The 15928-nt window shown below is 46.4% G+C and overlaps 1 protein-coding gene across 2 annotated transcripts in view; it reads left to right on the top strand.

The window, feature by feature from the left end:
- The window catches only part of ROPN1L (rhophilin associated tail protein 1 like), a 78535-nt gene extending 62822 nt beyond the window's left edge, over positions 1-15713 (top strand). For both annotated transcript variants that reach the window (XM_073630690.1, XM_073630689.1), the window contains exon 6: positions 15605-15713. In XM_073630690.1, the coding sequence (XP_073486791.1) occupies positions 15605-15671 (67 nt within the window). In that variant the 3' untranslated portion in view covers positions 15672-15713. The remainder of the gene's footprint in view (positions 1-15604) is intronic.
- Positions 15714-15928: the final 215 nt, after the last annotated feature.

Here is a 15928-nt window from a genome sequence, read left to right as displayed (position 1 = left end):
ATGTGTCATACTTTGGGATAGCTATAACCAGGGCTTTTTCTCTCAGAAAAAAAGGTGCAGGTACCACCCCCCCCCCTCGAGTCACCCTTTGTCTCCGCCTCCTACCCACCTCTGAGCACTGTCCCTCAGTTCCACTCCCAACACACTGCCCTACTTAGCAAATACAGAATCAAATATCATTTTGTGGTGTTAAGTAATTTGTATGGAATTAGTTAACCACTTCAATACAGGGCACTTATACCTCGTTCCTGCCCAGACCAATTTTCAGCTTTCAGCACTCTCACACTTTGAATGTCAATTACTCAGCCATGCAACACTGTACCCAAACAAAATTGTTATCATTTTTTTCACACAAATAGAGCTTTTTATTTGGTGGTATTTAATCACCACTGGGTTTTTTATTTTTTGCAACATACAGTAAGGGAAAAAAGAGCGAAAATCTTGAAAACAAAAACACTTTTTTTTAGTTTCTATGATAAAATTTTGCAAATACCGTATATACTCGTGTATAAGCTGACTTTTTCAGCACATTTTTTATGCTGAAAAAGCCCCCCTACTCGAGTGAGGGCAGGGATACTGCGCTTTGAACTGTGGCTGCAGCGTTCCCCTCTCTCCCTCCCTTACACAGTGGGAGAACGCTGCGTTTTGGAGCTGACACTGAAATTTTAGGCCACGCTGTGAAAAAGTCCCGCCCTCCTCCTAGACCAGCTCGTGTGATAGACAGAACACTGCATCTATCACACAAGCTGGTCTAAGAGGAGGGCGGGACTTTTGTCACAGCGCAGCCGAACATTTCAGACTGAGCTTCGAGATACAGTGGGAGATGCCCGCTATGCAATGCAGGTACTGACTGCTGAGACTGAATGAATGGGCACAGTCACTACTAGTGAGGCTGCCATGACAGGCACAATGAGGCGGCAATGATGGGCATGAGACTACAATGATGGGCATGGTGAGGCTGCGGTGAGGGCACAGTGAGGCTACAATTATGGGCACGGTAAGGCTGCAATGATGGGCATGGTGAGGCTGCGGTGATGGGCACAGTGAGGCTACGATGGGCATAGTAAGGCTTCGGTGATGGGCACAGTGAGGCTACAATGATGGGCACGGTAAGGCTGCGGTGAAGGGCACAGTGAGGCTACAATGATGGGCATGGTAAGACTGCAATGATGGGCATGGTGAGGCTGTGGTGATGAGCACAGTGAGGCTACAATGATGGGCACGGTAAGGCTGCAATGATGGGCATGGTGAGGCTCCAGTGATGGGCACAGTGAGGCTACAATGATGGGCACGGTAAGGCTGCAATGATGGACAGTGAGCCTGCATTGATCTGCACAGTGACGCCGGCAGCCTCTGTGTTGGCACCACATCCAGAAAATTTACCAGTAGCTGCTGCATTTCCCACCCTAGGCTTATACTCGAGTCAATAAGTTTTCCCAGTTTTTTGTGGTAAAATTAGGTGCCTCGGCTTATATGCGGGTTGGCTTATATTCGAGTATATACGGCAAGTCATTTTTGTTCATAAATTTGAGCCAAAATTTATACTGCTACATAGCTTCGGTAAAATTAACCCAAATAAGTGTATATTATTTGGTCTGTGTGAAAGTTATAGAGTATACAACAGGGGTAGGCAACCTTTTGAGCACAGTGTGCCGAAAAATGTTTTCAAAGAAATTGAGCGTGCCAATTTTATAACAAAAACTTGTTAACTTCACACTCTCAATCACAAAAAGGATTTTTTACAAAGTAAATTCTGTAAACTACTTGAGTAATAGTGACTAATTAACATCCTGCACTCTCATGCCTTAGAGCAGCCTCAATTCTTGTATCTCAAGTCCTTAGATCAGCCCCAATTCCTGCACCTTCACACCTCAGATCACTGTACCCCCTGCAAATCTGTCCCCCCACTGCTCATCTGTCCCCTCACTATACTACCCTGCACATCTGCCCCACCTCTGTACCCCCTGCTCATCTGTCCCACCACTGTAACCCCCTGCACATCTTCCCCACCACTGTACCACCCTGCTCTTCTGTCCCACCACTGTAACCCCCTGCTCATCTGTCCCACCAATGTACCTCCTTTCGCCTCTTCCCCGCCACATATCTGCTCCACCGCTGTACCCCCATGCTCTTCTATCTCACCGCTGAACCAACTTCTCACCTGTCCTAACCCTGAACCCATCTGCTCATCTGCCCCACCACTGTAACCCCCCTTCTCATCTGCCCCACCACTGTTCCCCCTGCTCTTCTATTCCACCTCTGCTCCCCCTGCTCTTCTGCCCCACCAGTGTAACCCCCTGCTCATCTGTCCCACCAATGTACCTCCTTTCGCCTCTTCCCCGCCACTGTTACCCCCTCAACATCTTCCCCACCTCTGTACCCCCCCTGCTCTTCTTCTCCACACCTGTACCTCCCTGCTCTTCTGCCCCACCACTGTAACCCCCTGCTCACCTGTCCCACTAATGCACCTCCCTTTCACATCTGCCCCAACACGGAACCCTCCCGCTTATCTTTTCCACCACTGTAACCGCCTTCTCATCTGGCACAACACTGAACCCCCTTGCTCATCTGTCCCACCACTGTAACCCCCTGCTCATCTTACCCTATTGCTGTACTGTACTCTTCTGTCTCACTGCTCAACCCCCTTCTCATCTCTCCCACCATTGTACCTCCTGCACTTCTGCCCAACCACTGTATCCCCCCGAACATCTGCCCCACTGCTTTACCCCCCGTTCTTTTGTCCCACCGCTGAACCCCCTTCTCATCACACCCACCACTGTAACCTCCTTTCTCATCTGCCCCAACACTTTACCTCCTGCACATCTGTCTCGCCTCTGTACCCCTCTGCTCTTCTGCTCCACCTCTGTACCTCCCTGCTCTTCTGCCCCACCACTGTAACCCCCTGCTCATCTGGCCCACCAATGTACCTCCTTTCTCCTCTGCCCTGCCACTGTACCCCCCTGCACAACTGCCCCACCACTGTAACCCCCTGCTCATTTGCCCCATCACTGTAACCCCCTTGCTCTTCTGTCCCACTGCTGAACCCCCTTCTCATCTCTTCCACTACTGTACCCCCTGCACATCTGCCCAACCTTTGTACCCTCCTGCTCTTCTGTCTCACTGCTCAACTCCCCTTGCTCATCTGCCCCACCGCTGTACCCTCCTACTCATTTGCTTCACTGCTGTACCCTCTTCTGATCTATGATATGCGCAATATGCAGAGTGGTGCAAGGAAGCAGAGATGAGTCACATCTACCTGTTGTGGCACACTCATCCCCGCTGATCCACCTCTTGCGCCCAGCCCACATGCTTGTATGTGATGTCACATGCAAGCATCTCAAATGGATATGCAATGATGAGCTCAAGTCAGGGGCATTTTCTGACAAAAGTGGGCCTGTGTGCAGGATCGGGCCTGCCGGAGCAAAATTGGGTGTGCTTTTCACTGTGCTGAATACTGGCTGTGGCTTAAAGGGACACAGAGTGCGGGGGTTCAGTAGTAAGTGACGCAAAGTTCAGGGGTCATGTGTAAGCAGAGTTCAGAGGTTGGGAGTAGGTGATGTAGAGGTCGTTAGGAAATTTTATGTGTAATTTATGTTCCTAGAACGTCTGACGTGCTCCCTGCATGTTGGGCCTCTCTATGTGGCCAATCCATGTAAAAGACTATGCTGTGTGTGAGAAATAACTTGGTATTATGACAATTGTGTGTAAAAAAAAAATTATAATAATTTCTTCATTTTCGCAAGAATTGTGGGAAAAAAATGTTAAAAAGTGAAAAAAATTACATCTTCAAAAAAACTTGCCATGCCTCTTAATAAATACCTTGGACCATCTACTTTTCAAAAAGGGGTAATTTGGGGGGTATTTGTACTTTCCTGACATTTCAGGGCCTCAAGAAATGAGACACAGCCTGGCCACATAGAGAGGTCCAACATTGAAGTAGCACCTTCAGGCGTTTTAGGAGCATAAATTACTACACTAATTACACTAATTTCATTCCTACCTATCACACTTTTGAAGGTCCTAGGGGCAAGACAGTGCAATTACCCACAAACTGACCCCATTTTGGAAAGCAAACACCCCAAGGTATATTTTATGAGGCATGGGCTGCAGATAGGTACTCAGGTAATCTGATGGGCTGCATATAGGTACTCGGGTACTCTGATGGGCTGCAGATAGGTACTTGGTTACTCTGATGGGCTGGTGACGGGTACTTGGTTACTGTGATGGGCTGGTGACAAGTACTCGGTACTCTGATGGGCTGGTGACATACTCAGGTATTCTGATGGGCTGGTGACAGGTACTCGGGTACTCTATTGGGGGGGTGACAGGTATTAGGGTAATCTGATGGGCTGCAGATAGGTACTGGGGTACTCTGATGGGCTGGTGACAGGTACTCCGGTACTCTGATGGGCTGGTGGCAGGTACTTGGGTACTCTGATGGGCTGGTGGCAGGTACTTGGGTACTCTGATGGGCTGGTGACAGGTACTCGGGTACTCTGATGGGCTGCAGATAGGTACTTGGTTACTCTGATGGGCTGGTGACGGGTACTTGGTTACTGTGATGGGCTGGTGACAAGTACTCGGTACTCTGATGGGCTGGTGACATACTCAGGTATTCTGATGGGCTGGTGACAGGTACTCGGGTACTCTATTGGGGGGGTGACAGGTATTAGGGTAATCTGATGGGCTGCAGATAGGTACTGGGGTACTCTGATGGGCTGGTGACAGGTACTCCGGTACTCTGATGGGCTGGTGGCAGGTACTTGGGTACTCTGATGGGCTGGTGGCAGGTACTTGGGTACTCTGATGGGCTGGTGACAGGTACTCGGGTACTCTGATGGGCTGGTGACAGGTACTCGGGTACTCTGATGGGCTGGTGACAGGGTGACAGGTACTCAGGTACTCTGATGGGCTGGTGACAGGGTGACAGGTACTCAGGTACTCTGATGGGCTGGTGACAGGTACTCGGGTACTCTGATGGGCTGGCGACAGGTACTCAGGTACTCTGAGGGGCTGTGACAGGTACTCGGGTACTCTGATGGGCTGGCGACAGGTACTCAGGTACTCTGAGGGGCTGTGACAGGTGCTCGGGTACTCTGACTGGTTGTGACAGGTACTCGGGTACTCTGGTGGGTTGTGACAGGTACTCGGGTACTCTGATGGGCTGGTGACAGGTAGTCGGGTACTCTGATGGGCTGGTGACATGTACTCGGGTACTCTGGCTGGTGACAGCTACTCGGGTACTCTGGCTGGTGACAGGTACTCTGATGGGTTGTGACCGGTACTCGTGTACTCTGATGGGCTGGTGACAGGTAGTCGGGTACTCTGGGCTGGTGACATGTACTCGGGTACTCTGGCTGGTGACAGCTACTCGGGTACTCTGGCTGGTGACAGCTACTCGGGTACTCTGGCTGGTGACAGCTACTCTGATGGGTTGTGACCAGTACTCGGGTACTCTGGCTGTTGACAGGTACTCGGATACTTTGGCTGCTGACAGGTACTCGGGTACTCTGATGGGTTGTGACAGGTACTCAGGTACTCAGATGGGCTGGTGACAGGCACTCGGTTACTCAGATGAGCTTGTGGCAGGTACTTTGATGGGCTGGTGACAGGTACTTTGATGGGCTGGTGACAGGTCCTCTTTATTTCTGGGGGTAATCAGTGTGTGTTGGTTTGCACTGTAAGCGGTAATGAGCTTATACTGCAATCTCCTCCTCACACACGATCGATGTGTGAGGAGAAGAACCCGGTAACAGCTCGGTCACTTGGTAAAGAGCCATTTTTATTGGCTCTTTACTTTGATCTGGGATGGGCTGTGTCCTGAGGGACACGCCTCATCCCCGATCGCCGCGCCACGAGCGACAAGAACAGGAGGACGCTTACAATACATGACAGCTGTGATTGAACACCACCGTCATGTGATCAGGAGGGCCAATCACAGAGCCCTCCTGCCGTGCATGTTGCCCTGTCTCTAGGGGACACAGGCACATCGGGGTCCTGCTGCTGCGCGGGCATGCGGCTGCGCAATCCCGCTTGTGGTGACGTCCCCCCAGGCTGTTTACATCACAAGATGGCTGTGATTGGACACAGCCATCATGTGATCAGGACGCCATATCACAGAGCCCTCCTGCCGATCTGAGATGCGGCATGTCCACGGGACACAAGCGCATCAGGATTGCGTGGCCGTGTGATCCCGCTCCTTCTGAAGGACGTTCAGGAACGTCCACTCAAAAGGAGGAAGCGCCCACCCGACTGTATATGTTCAGTGGCCGGGTGGGAAGTGGTTAAACAAAAAAGCAGATATTAAGACCTTTGTTGAAGGGATGACATGAAAGTAAAAAAAAGCATGCTAATACCAGTGGTGAATACATACCTCCCAACTTTTTGAGATTGGAACGAGGGACACCTATTAGCGAAAGTATGTAGGCATAGGAGCATAGGACACCCCTCTGCCACGCCCTTTTAAAGGAGAATTAGACACAAAAAAAATTAAAAAATGAGTTAAACCCACAAGTGCTTTTTTTTTACCACTACTATTCCTTTATACTGGCTTTTTGTATCCCCCTGAACATCTGCCCCACTGCTGTACCCCCGTTCTTCTGTCCCACCGCTGAACTACCTTCTCATCGCACCCACCACTGTGACCCCCTTTCTCATCTGCCCCACCACTTCACCTCCTGCACATCTGTCTCACCTCTGTACACCCCTGCTCTTCTGCTCCATTTCTGTACCCCCCTGCTCTTCTGCCCCACCACTGTAACCCCCTGCTCATCTGTCCCACCAATGTACCTCCTTTCTCCTACGCCTGCCACTGTACCCCCTGCACAACTGCCCCACCAATATAACCCCCCTCTCATCTGGCCCATTACTGAACCCCCCCCCACGCCTCTGTCCTACCACTGTAACCCCCTGCTCATTTGCCCCATCACTGTAACCCCTTGCTCTTCTGTCCCACCATTGAACCCCCTTCTCATCTCTTCCACTACTGTACTCCCTGCACATCTGCCCCACCTTCGTACCCTCCTGTTCTTCTGTCTCGCCGCGAAACCCCCCTGCTCATCTGCCCCACCGCTGTACCCTCCTACTCATCTGCTTCACTGCTGTACCCTCTTCTCAGAGTGGTGCAAGGAAGCAGAGATGAGACACATATACCTGTCGTGGCACACTCATCCCTGCTGATCCATCTCTTGCATCCAGCCCACATGCTTGTATGTGATGTCTCATACAAGCATCTTGAATGGATACGCAATGATGAGGTCAGGGGCATTTTCTGAAAGCAGTGAGCCTGTGTGCAAGATCGGGCCCGCTGCAGCAAGATTGGGTGTGATTTTCATTGTGCTGAATACTGGCTGTGGCTTAAAGGGACACAGAGTGCAGGGGTTCAGTAGTAAGTGAAGCAAAGTTCAGGGGTCAGGTGTAAGTGACGCAGAGTTCAGAGGTTGGGAGTAGGTGATGTAGAGGTTGGTAGTAGTAGATGATGCAGCTCTGAGGGGTCAGTAGTAAGTGACACATACACACAAACACATAAATAAATAAATATATATATATATATATATATATATATATATATATATATATTTCAACAAAGTTCCCAGAAGCTTAACAATTATTCCACAAACTGTCACCTGATTATGGTTTTCTCAATCACAGTGAAATCCCTTATTTGAGATTGGTAGTGGCAACCAAGCGAGTCATCTTCCTCCAGATGGTGGGCGGGGCTAGCAGGACTGTGATTGCATATGGCAGTGGCCAATCACAGTCCTCCTCCTCCTGGAAACAGCAACCGCCCCCTAGCAGAACTGCACCCAATCTCTTCCCCATCACAAAAGCTGACGATTGCAGCTACAACAAAGTTAGATAACCAATCATTGTTTCCCATCGTTTACAATGTGTGGGGGCACAGTGTCTTCCCCCCAGTGCAGGTGCGGCATGGGGAATTGTGAGATTGGAATGCATTAGCCTCTCACTGACACTTCCCTGCACTGCTCTGCTGTTGGAGAGGGAGTCGAGTGCTGGCAAAAGAGGCTTCACGTGCCGCTTGCGGCACCAGTGCCGGGGGTTGCCTACCCCTGTATTATTATAATGAAAGGGTAGTTGATGCTTGAGATAAACTTCCAGCAGAGGTAGTGAGCCAGTCAAAAGTGAATGGCTTCAAACATTCTTGGACAAAAATGTTAACAAAAAATAAAAACGTATAAAAAAAAAAAAAAAAAAAAAAAAAAAAAAAAAGGGCAGACTGGATGGACTACTTGGTCTTTTTTCTGCCGTTACTATTCTGTGTTTCCACGACAAGGTTTTGCGGTAGCTTTCCCCTCCAGACTTACCTGATGGAAACACAAACTGCTTTTAACTAGGAAGCGGCTTAAAGGTAGACATTTTAGACATCCAAGGAAAACAGGTGTAAAGGGAGCTGCAACCTTCCCACATAAAAGCTCTGCCCGGGGCTCAGACCTATCTCCAACCTACCAGAATAAGAAAAGGGATGGTCGGCACTCATCATGGCATCTAAAATAGTATTCCTTTATTAAATACATGTACAGAGCTGTAAAACAGCCTACTCGTTTCAGACGTTAGTCCTTAGTCATGGCATTTTACAGCTCTGTACATAATAAATACTGTATTTAATAAAGGTATACTATTTTGGATGTCATCTTGAGTGCCGACCATCCCTTTCCTTTTTCAGGCATTTTAGACACTTGGTACTTCCAGCTTGTGTAGGTTAGGTACTGTCTCTGCCAGAAAGGATAGAAGCTCCACTTTGCTTGTAAGATGAAAACAGAAGCCACCTTCTGCTCGAGGGGCATAGGCCCCAACTTGTCCACAAGGAATAAGATAAAGTACTCTGTAGCCCCAAGTGCTTGCACATTCAATACTCTGCCACTTGAACTTATCGAGGGACACTGCCTCTCGAGTGATGTGCCACTGAGGACTGCTTTCTGATGGTACAGAGTTCTGGCAGGAAAATTGAGGACCAGAAAAAAACCCACTGGGGAACGTTATTACTCCTCAGGGCAAAGTCTCAGGACTGATCTTTTGAAGTGTTCCCCTGGTGGGTCATATGCCCATTTTCCTTGGTGAAAGCTGATATGGCTGAGATTTAAACCTTTATGGAACCAGGCTGAGCCCCAAATCCAGATCCATGTGAAGAAATAATAGCAACTGGGCAATCTCCGAGTTGCAAGGATCAAAATTCTGCTCAGCTGCAAAGAACCTGTTGCAGACTTCGGAGTAACTAGCTTTTGTTGATGTCTTTTCTGGAACCTTGCCAGGATTAAAAAAGTAAGAAGTGACAGCGCTCTATAAATGTGATTAATTGTGATAATCTCAAAACATATACCAACTAAGTGAAGATAACTCTAACTTTAAATATTAATACCCAATATATAACAATCTATATAATAATCAAGTGATAATAATTCTAAAAATAATGTCCAGTGATCCTACAGTGATATTAGCATGTGCAAAATATAAGTTTAAACTCAAGCAAAAAAACGTGAATCTGTATAAAAAAACACCAAAAAAGCAGAAAAGAACAAAAGCAAAAAAATGTAATCAGTGTTCTATTAAAAATAAGAAAATGTTTGTATATTTGTGTCCAAAAAATGATGTGTGTGTCTGAAAATCCACACTATATTTCTCCAAATTATTTGTATCCAAGCATAACAGATGACAGTATAGTCCTCTTCTTATATTTAACACCATATAGTGACTAAGCCTTTCACCACTTATGTACAAGATCACTCACCGATGTTTAGTGGCTGGTATTAGATCAACCAGCCAACAGGTATTTCCCTCTGCAGGGTGCAATATTCGGTAGCTCCATAAGGGTAGATATCCACACTCCTCCACTCTTAATGCTCCATGTAGTTGTAATCATCGGCAGCAGACAGGCTTTGCAGGGCGCAATACTCTGTGGATCTGTGATTGATGATCCCAACCTCTGCTGTCACCGATCAGTATCTCCAATGTTTAGTGGCTGGTATTAGATCAACCAGCAAACAGATATTTCCCTCTGCAGGGTGCAATAATCTGTAGCTCTGTAAGGGTAGATATCCACACTCCTCCACTCTTAATGGTCCATGTGGTTGTGATCATTGGCAGGCAGACAGGCTTTGCAGGGTGCAATACTCTGTAGATCTGTGATTGATGATCCCAAAGATCCTCTGCCGTCACCGATCAGTATCTCCTGGAAAATGTAAAATAGTTGAAAAAAAAGCGCAGCATAGCATAAAATCCTTATGATAAAATCCTTATTTTATTACACTCACATGTGAAGGTGTCTACCGACACAGGCATATATGCATGAATATATGAGCGGGCTCGCACGGAATCTGTCAACACTGCAAGCAGACACCCGATATAGCGTGGTGGTGATACCTCCAAGCAGCATACACTATGTACGTTTCGTCATTAGACATCTTCACGGGGCACTCTACTGTAGAAGGTACTTAATTCTGGGCACATGTGCACTTTAAGCCACATAATCCTCTGTAAGGCAAAAGTGTGGTGGCAAAAACTGGCCTTGCTTGATCACAAGTTTGAGAAATCTGCAACAGTAAAGAACAGCCTATTAATTTAGTCTATTTATTGGATCCTCAAAGAATGTTGAACCTGTAGCCAGTATGACCATCCTATTGTTGAGTCAAGACACTGGTGGATCTACTACAGGTGACAATTACCACTTCTTTACTAGGGCTTTTTGGAAGTAGTTATAAAAGTGTCAGAGTTACTGACTAAGGGTCCTTTAACACAGGCACACTCTGCGCTGTTCAGCACAGGATCTGTAAACAGATCTCCTGCAGAATGGGAGTAGAACAGAACAGTTGTCCCTTTTGTAACACCACAGTGGGGAGGCTATAGGCAGTTTGGCCAATATATTGTCACTCCCTACTAACAGGGGATCTCCATCAGGGTATCAGGTGTCTGAAGCTTCTCCTTCTAAAAGACAGTCAGGGCTCTTCCTATCCTGAAACGCAGGGGAAGCGTCCTCTGGGACACTAAATTCTTCTTGTGTAAGCCAAGAAGAATTCTCCACTCAAATGTCTTAGGTGGGAAATGGTAACATTTATCAAAAGATCAGTTAAGAAAGTTTGGGCTTGCATTCCTTCCGTTTCCTTACACCCTTCTGAATCATGGTCCTCTGGCTGGTCAGATTTGGATGAGGAGAATGCACCACAGGGAGATTCTTCCTCAGATTTGGATAATTTGCCCATGCAAGAAGGTCCCTATCACAGTGTCCCCCAAAATGAAAGACACCATTAAAGAAAGAGGTGAGTAAAGAAGGTGTGTAGATGCATTTGTATAGTGAGTGAATGTCAGCCAGAACTATAGTTAAAATGGTTCTAAAGCCTTAAGATTTTTCACCTTAATGCATTCTATGCATTAAGGTGAAAAACTTTCCGTGCTGCAGATCCACCCCCCACCCCTTATTCTTACCTGAACGTGATCCAATCCAGCGATGTGCATGAGAGCAGTGGCTCTCGCCGCTGTCTCCCTCCTGCCTAGGCAGATTGATAGCAGATCCCACTCCCGAGGGGGCGGGGCCGAGCCACATGCTCTGTGTCAATAGGCACAAACAGCACGGCTCCAGAGCAAGCACGCATGGGTGCCCCCATGAAAATTGGCTTTCCATGGGGGCACTTGCTGAAGAGGAGGAGCCTGGAGTGCCGGCGGGGGACCCCAGAGGAAGACAATCATGGCTGCTCTGTGCAAAACCATGACATGTTTGTTATTTTTTTTTTTTAATAAAGCTTTACTGTTGCTTTAAGGGCTCGGCAGCCCACTTTTATTGAATCAAGATTAAAGGTCCATCCAAGATTCCCAAGCAGGTGTTCCTTTCCAGCAAATACAAATAACAAAAAAATACTAAGCCACCTGGCTCTTAAAGCAGAGTTCCACCCATTTAAAAGTCAGCAGCTACAAAAAGTGTAGCTGCTGACTTTACATAATCAGACACTCACCTGTCCCATGGTCCAGCGATGCGGGTACAGGAAGCCTCGCTCCTCTCTTCTGTGGCTTCACAGCCAAGCACGTACTACACATGCGTGAGCAGCGCTGCGCGCTGTGAATGGCTGGTCAAACTTCTGGGACCTGTGACGTGTCCTAGAAGATTGCAGGGAGGGAGGGAGGAGAGGTGAACTTCCTTCCAGCGCTACGGAGCCAGGGGAGGAAGTGGGAGCTGGGTGCCTGTAAAAACAGGGTACCCGCTCCTCCCCCCAAAAATTACATGCCAAATGTGGCATGTCAGGGGGTCACCTGTACTTAAAGAGGAAGTTCCATTTTTGGGTGAAACTCCACTTTAAGGCTCATTCAGCCTTGGTTGCATTACCTCGCTGCACTGGCCCACTCCTGGCCTCCAAACAGGGCTCTCCAGCCCCCCTGGGTTTGTTCGCACTTTCAGAGACTTCCAGACTTCCTCCAGCCCCCCTTGTCTTGCTAGCCACCTCAGCTTTCTAAACCTCTCAGACCCTTTCTTGGTCTCCCAGGCTCACGTAGCTGTCCTGACCTTCTTAGACCTTTGGGCAACAAGTCTCCCTTACAAGGGATGCAGTCTGATAGAAACAACCAGGTCTCCTGACAGGGATCTGTCTCCAAATGGCAGCAACTGCCCTGAGCACTCACCAGACCATCATCATAAGGGCTGTGTACAAGTGGACACATACCCTGCTGGTTTTCCACAAAACCCAGACACTTGGTTGGAGATTTCTTTCCACCCAAGACACTTTGAATTCACCAAACTACGGAGCGCAATCCAGGACTGTGTAATTACAGTTTTCTCCATCCATAATATACACCACGGAGTTTCACACGCTGCACATGTGCAAACCCAGTGTTCTTTCCCCAACCATTTTGTAATCTCACACTGTGGCAGGGCCTCATACCATCACAATTGTTACTGTAAGTATTAGTCCAATGTAACTATGCATAAAATATCCATCCATAAAATATAAATACCTGGAATTCATTTTAACCACTTGACCACCAGGTTTTATCCCCTTCATGACCAGGCATATTTTGCTATTCAGCAATGTGCTACTTTAACTGGCAATTGCTTGGTCATGTACGCAAATGACAGTATTATTTTTTTTTCCACACAAATAGAGATTTCTTTTGGTGGTATTTCGTTTTTTATTTTTTTTTGCTATAAAAAAAAATACCAAACAAATAATCTTTCTTCAAAAATGTAGGCCAAAATGTAATTCTGCTACATTTCTTTGATAAAAATAGCCCAAGTGTAGATTATTTAGTCTGAAAGTTATAGAGTCTACAAACTATGGCACTGATGGCGAACCTTGGCATCCCAGTTGTTTTGGAACTACATTTCCCATAATGCTCAACTACACTGCAGAGTGCATGAGCATCATGAGAAACGTACTTCCAAAACATCTGGGGTGCCAAGGTTCGCCATCACTAATTTTTTATATATATTTAAAAAATTAATCAATCCTGATGTACTGACCTCCTATCTCATTTCTTGAGGCCCTAAAATGACAGTGCAAATTCCCCCCAGATGACCCCTTTTTGGAAAGTAAACAATCCAAGGTTTGTTTGTTTTTTGTCACAATTTTTTTGGAAAATTAAGAAATTAAATAAAATGTGGGTTTCTTTTTAAATTTCTTTTATTTTTGGTACATAATGTCACCAGTGCAGTAGTGTGTCATTATATGACTGGTGTGGAGGTGATCAGGGATCCTTACTGGTGACAGTATGTAAAAAATGGCTTTCATTCATGACAGCTTGCTTACTATTGTGATCTGTGTTAGGCTACAGCTAATCACGTGGTACAGGGTGCCAATATTTTAATTTTTTTAGTTCTAAAAGTAATGGAATAAAGATTGTTGGTTTGATTTGTTTTATGGCTGCTTGTGTGATACTACCATTATTCTGATATACCAGTATGTGTATCAGGGGTGCCCAACTGCTGGTACACAGGCCACATGTAGCCCATGGAGCCCACTGATGTGGCATGCGGCCTCCTGCTCTAGGATGGCGGGTCGGGAAGGCCAGATCGCAGGTTCCCGACCCGCCATCCCAGAGCATTGTTGAGGATGGAGCCGGTGGTAGAGGAAGCATGCGTCTACAGTAGAGAGCAGAGCTGATGCTTCCTGTATAGTGCTGGCTCCTGTCACATACCTAGTTACATAGTTACATAGTAGGTGAGTTTGAAAAAAGACACAAGTCCATCAAATCCAACCTTTGTGTGTGATTATAAGTCAGTATTACCTTGCATATCCCTGTATGTTGCAGTCATTCAGGTGCTTATCTAATAGTTTTTTTAAACTATCGGTGCCCCCCCGCTGTGACCACCGCCTGTGGAAGGAAATTCCACATTCTTGCCACTCTTACAATAAAGAACCCTCTACATAGTTTACCACGTGTCTTGTTAAACTCCCTTCCGCAAAAAAGTTTTATCCCTATTGTGGATAAAAGTGATATAAAATGCACTCCGCCTGGGACAGCAACAGCCGGCGATACCTGTAGGATACCTGAAGTGAAGATTGAGGTCAGTTTTTAATTGAAATCAAACAGCAATGGGCATATCTGTTCTCTGCACTGGTTACTGTTGGCTGCTTTCAAACTGATTTGCAGGTGCAGTTACCTGCACTGAGCCAAAGACTTCTGTTATTACCTGCGGGCTTGGTGCTGAATGCAGGAGTTTTGGTACACTTTCATAAAGTGTATCACACCTGCAGGATATAATATGACAAAGTGCAGGTAACCCACAGGAAAGTTGCAGGTATACTGCGTTGCACCTGCGGTGTGGATAAACCACAGCACGTCAGTGTTAAAGCAGCCTAAAGCCCCATACACTATCAGTTTTTCTGCTGAGTTTTTCCTTCAGATTCACCAAAATCATGTAGTGCAAGGCCCTGCCTGATTGCATACACATTGAAACTCCTAAGGTTTGACCTCATATTATATGGTTTTGGTAAATCTGAAGGAAAAACTCAGCAGAAAAACTGATAGTGTGTATGGGGCCTTAGGCTCCTTTCACGATTGGTCTGATCAGGTCTGCTTGTCCGTTCGGATCCTTCATTCACCTTGTGTCCATTTACACCCGCCTACCTCCAATCCAATCTGCTAGAAAAAACAGAAGGGGATCCATCCCTTTCCGTCTGGGCGTATCGGATCAGAGGGCCCATAGAGTGGAGCAGGCTGTGTCCGTGTCCGCTCTGCATATACATGGACCTGTCATCCGCTCGCACTGCTCATTGTGGCCCATGACCGGTTACCCAGTCGCTTAAGTGGCCCTCGCTCTTCAAAAGGTTGGGCACCCCTGATGTATATTGATCACTAGTGTAGCATCTAAATGGAAACGATATTATTATATTTATTTAATAGTGGAATATCTTAATGCTCGTTAAATTATAAACTGTTTAGTACAGTATGAATTTTTTAATGGTATTTTCACTGCAATGTGTTTGATTCAAATGTACCTCCTGTGTGCTCCTTTTGCTGTTGATACAGTGTTTAAGCTATACAGTATATGCAACAAAAGGGGGACTTGAGACAATAGATGGAAGTATAGAAAATAAAATTGTTTTTGAATTAATGGAGCCAATGCGTAAAGTGATTCTAATAAAAAAATTTTGTTTTGTTTTAGGAAAAAGCAAGATGGAATGATCCAGCCCAGAAATTTTTTAAGTGTACTATGCCCCCCTCTGTCTTAAATATTAAGTTGTAATATTGAATAAACACATGTGAAATATGAATAGTGATTTTGCAGAAAGGTTCTAGCAAAATAATGATGACTCAAAACAACACTGAATTGGATTAATAGATTTACAATAAATTAAATAGTAATCAACTGTTGCCAGCATTATGATGAAGATTGTAACAATACATAGTTAAAGGAAATTTCTCTTCATAGAAATATCAGTGCTGTCACTGCTATTTTGTTTACAGGTTGTTGGCTTCCTAGCTCTCA

Source organism: Aquarana catesbeiana, linkage group LG05, assembly GCF_042186555.1.
Source record: "Aquarana catesbeiana isolate 2022-GZ linkage group LG05, ASM4218655v1, whole genome shotgun sequence".
Taxonomy (NCBI): domain Eukaryota; kingdom Metazoa; phylum Chordata; class Amphibia; order Anura; family Ranidae; genus Aquarana; species Aquarana catesbeiana.
This window is presented reverse-complemented; position numbering and strand designations above follow the sequence as displayed.